At 40.1% G+C, this 6,000-nt stretch overlaps 1 protein-coding gene across 7 annotated transcripts in view; it reads left to right on the top strand.

The window, feature by feature from the left end:
• Window positions 1–6,000, top strand: part of mctp1a (multiple C2 domains, transmembrane 1a) — a 139,040-nt gene that overhangs the window by 54,100 nt on the left and 78,940 nt on the right. For all 7 annotated transcript variants that reach the window (XM_016677008.1, XM_016677000.1, XM_016676986.1 and 4 more), the window contains exons 3-5: window positions 3,730–3,872; window positions 4,633–4,712; window positions 5,852–5,963. In XM_016677008.1, the coding sequence (XP_016532494.1) occupies window positions 3,730–3,872; window positions 4,633–4,712; window positions 5,852–5,963 (335 nt within the window). The remainder of the gene's footprint in view (window positions 1–3,729; window positions 3,873–4,632; window positions 4,713–5,851; window positions 5,964–6,000) is intronic.

The raw sequence follows: 6,000 nt of genomic DNA, 5'->3' as shown, positions 1-6,000 counted from the left end.
AGAGTCTGATTGTCTGTTTATGAAGGAGACCTGAATTTGATGGCATCAAGTTCCCATAGCACCGCAGTCCTGCGGGCCTCAAGCTCTCCTGCCAACGTCTTTCAAGTGATTAGCTCTTCCGCCATCAGCCCCCAAGTGTCAAGCTCCTCTGACACCGCAGTCCTGTTGTCCTCAAGCTTTTCTGCCACCGACAATCAAGTATGAAGCCTGGAGCCCTCAAGACACTTCTTCATTTAGAAGTGCCATGCTTGAAACCAGTAGCTCAGATTGTCGGTTTCGTACATTTTCAGAAGCGTATCGGTGAAGCCTCTGACCACATGTCTGAATATAGATGGCTGCTCCTGTGGCTATTCTAAAACCATCTGGCTATCTTTGTGGGTTTCCTCTTCAGATGGCTTGCTGGTTCTGCTGCTCCTCTCTGTCCCTCAGCCTTTGGTTCAGCTGTTCCACTTCAAGATGCAGGTTGGTATTTATACGCTCCAAGGTGGTGTTTTGCTGCTCACAGGCGAGGCTTCTCTGCTGCAGGAAGATGCGATTCACCTTCAGGGTGGCGTTTTCCTCCTCCAAGATGTTGTTTTCCTGGCTGAGGATGTTGTTTTCCTCCAGAAGTTCATTGTAATCTTCCTCCAGTTTGGTGTTCATCTCCTCCAAGGCATTGTTGTCCTGCTCCAGGGTGTCGGTTTTCTGCTCCAAGGTGATGTTTCTCTGCTCCAAAGCGGTGCTTCTCTGCTCCAAGGCGGTGCTTTTCTGCTCCAAGATGGTGCTTATTTTCTCTAAGACAGTGCTTTTCTGCTCCAGGGTGGTGCTTTTCAGCTTCAGGGCGGTGTTTTCCTGCTCCAGGGTGTTGTTCTCCTGTTCCAAGACGGTTTTCTCCTGCTCCAGGGTGGCGTTTATTAGCTCCAAGGTGTTGTTGTCCTCCTTTAAAGTTCTGTTTATTTCGAACAGTTTTTTTAATTCCTTGTCTTTTTCCCGAAGCAGCTCGTCTTTTTTATGTGCTGCTTGTTCTATGTTCGTAACTTGAATCTTCAGCTCCTCAGTGGCTTTAATCAGAGTCTGTTTCTCAATAGGCATCATGCTGACTTCTTTCAAGATGCCTTCGAGTTTCTCTGTCTCTCTAGCTAAGGTCCGTTGGGTTTTCTCGTTTTGGGAATCAGAAGACGATGCCTTACTGCTCTCACTCATTCTTGATCCTTTTTGTCTGGATAAATCCAAAATCTGCTCAATGTAGGAGACAATCCTTGTACTCTCCGATTTCTGCAATGGTTATGACCGTGCAGCTTTGTGATGTCACTCTTGTGTAGCAAGAGTGACATCACTTCACGTGATGTCACAAATTGATGTCACTACCTCAGCAGGACAACTAGAAAACTGCTTAAGTTTGAATAAAAACAAACTTTACGGCTGAATGCAGCTCTGCTTAGCTGATGGCCATTGGAGACAGTTCAACTGGTAATATATCACCAATGCTGAAATCTGCACTTGGGAGACAGCGGCTCTTGAGGACAATGGACTGGACAGCAGGGTGCGAGGACCAACTTTCAAAAGGAAACATTGTGCCCGAAAACAGAAGAAGGGGAAACGGGTGGGCGTGTTGACCTAGCTGATGCCTAGAAAGCCACCAATTCTGACTCTCTTTCTGGCCAATGTCCGCTCACTGGGTAAGAAAGTGGATTTGTTAGATCTAAGGTTAAGAGTTTCTGCAGAGATGAAGAACTGTGCCGTTCTTTGCCTCACGGAAATCTGGCTTAACAACAACATGCCAGACTTAGCCTTCCAGATCAACGGTCTTCAGTTATTCCAAGCAGACCGCGACCAATGGTCAGGAAAAACACTGGGAGGAGGACAATGTATGTAAGTGAATGAAGGTTGGTGTACGAACTGTGGCCTGGTTGCAAGCTGTCAGCCATACTATCTGCCTCGGGAGTTTACTGCCACCATGTAAACCATTGTTTACATTCTGCCGGGTGCTAACGGCAACGAAGCATCAAGGAGCTGTACAGTATAGATGAAGGCCTGGGGTGCCTTATGGAGCCACTGACTTATTTTGGATTAAACAGTACTGCAAATAATTGATATTCATTTTAATTGTACTTTTTGATTAGTTGTTTTTAAGACTTGTTGTGGATTTAAATAGCATTTCACTGATGCTGTTTTCCCATAACATATAATTACCCAGTAATATTTGTACTTTTTCTGTCTACTTAGCTTCTTTAATTCAAAAACACGGTGGACCGCCGGTGGACCACCTCGGCGCCCCGACCACTGGGCTTAGCGAGTTTTCTGGGGGAAACCCTGAATGCTTTGGCAACACTTTTAAAATTTCACTTTAAGTGGCTATTGCAGATTTGCCTTCAGATTTGTGTAAACGGCAACACTCCTCTGGGTCTCCTTCAGCAAACTGAAATGACAGAAAGCTTTAAAGGAACAAGGAGAGATATCACATCCTTGCAAGCTGTAAACTTTCAATAGATGCTGTGTGTGCAGAATAGAAAATAGAGTAAGCTGTGAGCATTTAACAGACCTCATTTGATGCATCGATATACGCTTCAAACTTATTTTATTCGGTTAAACCGTTTTGTTTTTTCTTTTATGAAGATGTTCGTATGTGCAAGTAAAATTAAGGTGGGCTGTTATGAAAAAGCTTGGGATTAATCACGTACACCTTATATTGTTCTATGAATAAGTTTTTATATATATATATATAAGTGCAGACTGCCAAACTCATAAATCTCAATGTTTTTTGCACAAACTCAGCTCTAAATACAAAGATGTTCATTATGAATCTTCACCATCTTCGTGTTTAGATAATTTTATTCAAATGCAGAAACCATTTCAACTATTTACCCCAAACATCTTTCTCACTTTCTCACTGAGAGAAACCAAATTATTGCTGTTTGTCAGTAAATCCAGATAAATTTATTTCATCATGCTATGATGATCCTTGGTAAGTAGGCAAGACAGGAATCAGACAACCAAGAATATTTTTTCCCCCTCAGGGTCTGATTGATAAATGCTCCTTCTTAGAAAGTAATTGCCTCTTCCTAACTGTACTGTGTTCATCATGTGTACTGTTGGGTAAGACTGAGCTCCACACATCACAGACTTTAAGACAATCCTACCATCTAGTGGCCAAAAAGAGACACTATCTTCTTACAGAATCAAATCTTGATAAAACTCAAATGAGTAAAACAAAACATAAAGGACATGGCATGCCAAAATGTTGGTGTATATTTACAATAAACGGCAATAAACATATCTAAATAATAATAATGATCAATAATACAACTGTGATACATTAATGAGAATATTTTAATTCTTGGAGCACTTTGCAAACTATCAATTGTTAAAACCCTAATTGATAAGGTGTGTTTTGATAATTGATTTAAATGCAAGTGGTTCTGGAGAGCCTCTAATGTAAAGTGGGGGTTTGCAGTGGTGGAGGTCATGTCTCTCCACATTGTGACAAACTTGCAGCAGGATGGACTGTAGCACTAAGGGGGTATTGTATAGCAAATTTGATTGTATCTATGATTTTATGGGGAGTTACAGGGCTTATGGACTTGGTGGATGTAGACTTGGATGATATAAAAATCTATGGTGGCAAATGATGTGGACAGTGGAGATAATGTAGAGGATAAAAAAGGAAAGGACTAAGCATTCACGCTTGGGGTTTGGTTGACATTTCTCTAATAGTTTTCTTTCTTTCCTGTTTGCTTCTTTCATCACCAGGCACCAGCGACCCATATGTGAAGTTTAAAATCGGAGGGAAGGAAGTGTTCAGAAGCAAGACGATCCACAAAAATTTAAACCCAGTGTGGGATGAGAGAGTTATCCTTTTGGTGGAAACTCTCAGGGAGCCTCTATATGTCAAGGCAAGTCTGTTTTTGAATTTCAGATGTCATTGTGCCCAATGACACAATGACATCTGTGTAAGTAGTTGTTGCGTACTACTTACACAACTATTAGCAAATAGTAACGGTTGTTTGTGCAAGTAAAAGACTGCCTATCTCTTTTACTTTGTGACCGTCTTCTTTCAGAAGTGCTGCAACTCTTTGAATAAATTCCTGTTCTTATTTTTTTTATTATTATTATTTAAATTTGAAGACGCTTACAAATTCAAATGACATCAAACACGTCACACTTCTGGCTTTATTAGCGTGATTTGTGGGAAAACATTTTATTTAATTTTGAGGTGATGAACTTAGTCAACTTTTTGTTAACTCTAGGTTTGGAGCTGCAACCCTTTTAATACTACAAGACATCATTGTTTGATGTTTTTACACATCAGCAGAATCTCCACAGTTTCTGTTGTTTACAACATGGTTTTAATTACTTTACAAAGTGGAAAAATACATGACCTGGGATTCTCCTTTTTTTAGACTTTATTGCAATCAATAGGAAGGGTCATAGCTTATTATTACTTGAACATAATTTGAAAAGTGAGAGAAGTGAGTAGCTCGAAATTTGATCGCTAACTTTGTGTGTGTTTTTGTCGATCAATGTGTAAAGTCCTAAAAGTTGTGGTTGCTATTTTTTCACAAAGCTTGACAAGGGGAGAAAAAAAAAGTGTCTGACATTAGAAGTAAAATATGTTTATGGTTTTCTTCTGACAGTCGCTGTGTCTCTCTGCAGGTGTTTGACTACGACTTTGGTCTTCAAGATGATTTCATGGGCTCAGCATATCTACACCTGGAGTCACTGGAACATCAAAGGTCTCTTTGGCTCTTTGTTTCCTCGTTCTTTTTGTTACCATTTTTGTAAGCGGTTGTAATTACTTTTTGTCACACCAGATTGTATTCCCTGTATAGATTAACCAATCCCTTAGTAATGGGCAAGTGCAAAGATCCCTTAGTAATGGGCAAGTGCAAAGAAGTCATAATGTTTTAAACAGAAGTAATGCTAAGATGTAGTCTGTTTTTTTTTAACATTTGCTGTGCTTTAGAAAAGTATTACCCCTCAAATATTCTCTAAAATGTTTTAAAAAGTGACTTTTAATTGTGTTCATCCCTTGAATCAGCTATGCTGATATGTAACCAAATGCCATCAGAAGTAACCTAATGAAATAAACCCAGTTTAAATCCATCTGTTCTGTAAAATTTACAGGGTTATATTATAAAACATTTATGAAAAAGTGCATCATGATTACCAAAGAACACAGAAGATAGATCTGGGATAAAGGTTTGGATAAAGTTAAAGCAGGATTCCTTGATAAAAAAACAACATCACAACATGCGCATCACCTGTGAGATATAAACGTCTTGCAGTGGACTGTTCAGTCCACTCGGAGAAAATGGAAAGAGTCATGTCAAAGATGCAGACCTTCCAACATACAGCTGTCCAGCTAAACTGATGGCCAGATCAAGAGGCCCATGGTTACTCTGGAGAAGGTGTTGAGATCCAGCATTTATTTAAATGCTACTATTAGCCATGTGCTCTGCAAATATAGCCTTCGTGGATAGGTACCAAGAGGAAAGCCATTGTTAAAAGAAAGTCATACAAACACCCAGTTACAGTTTGCTATGAACCTTATACAGGTAAGCATATAATATGCATGTGTGCTTCATATACTATATATTATGATGTTTAACAAAACGCTGTATCCTGACATGATTGTCTTGTTCAAAGATAGTCCGTGGCTGCCCTCTCCTGGTAGACTTTTGAAATTTGCTTCACAAGGAACCACAAAAGTTACAAGGCTTAAATTAAGCTGAAATTCAAACTCTCGTACACATTTTGCTAGTCGTTGAATTTCCAAAGGCTTTGCGTGGCATAACAATTATTTGTTTAATCTGAACATCTAAAAATAGTTAAGAAAAATCCCAGTACATTTCATTAACCTCCATCATTGTAGGTCGCTGGATGTGACTCTGGACCTGAAGGACCCACAGTACCCTGAGCATGACCTGGGTAGCCTGGAGCTCACTGTCACTCTGTCGCCAAAGGAAGGAGACATAAGGGATGCTGTAAGACATTCACGTAAAATCTGTGGGGATTGTTCTG

Source organism: Poecilia formosa, unplaced genomic scaffold, assembly GCF_000485575.1.
Source record: "Poecilia formosa unplaced genomic scaffold, Poecilia_formosa-5.1.2 Scaffold5, whole genome shotgun sequence".
NCBI lineage: Eukaryota > Metazoa > Chordata > Actinopteri > Cyprinodontiformes > Poeciliidae > Poecilia > Poecilia formosa.
Note: the sequence above shows the minus strand (reverse complement) of the source record. Positions and strands in the feature narration are given on the sequence as shown.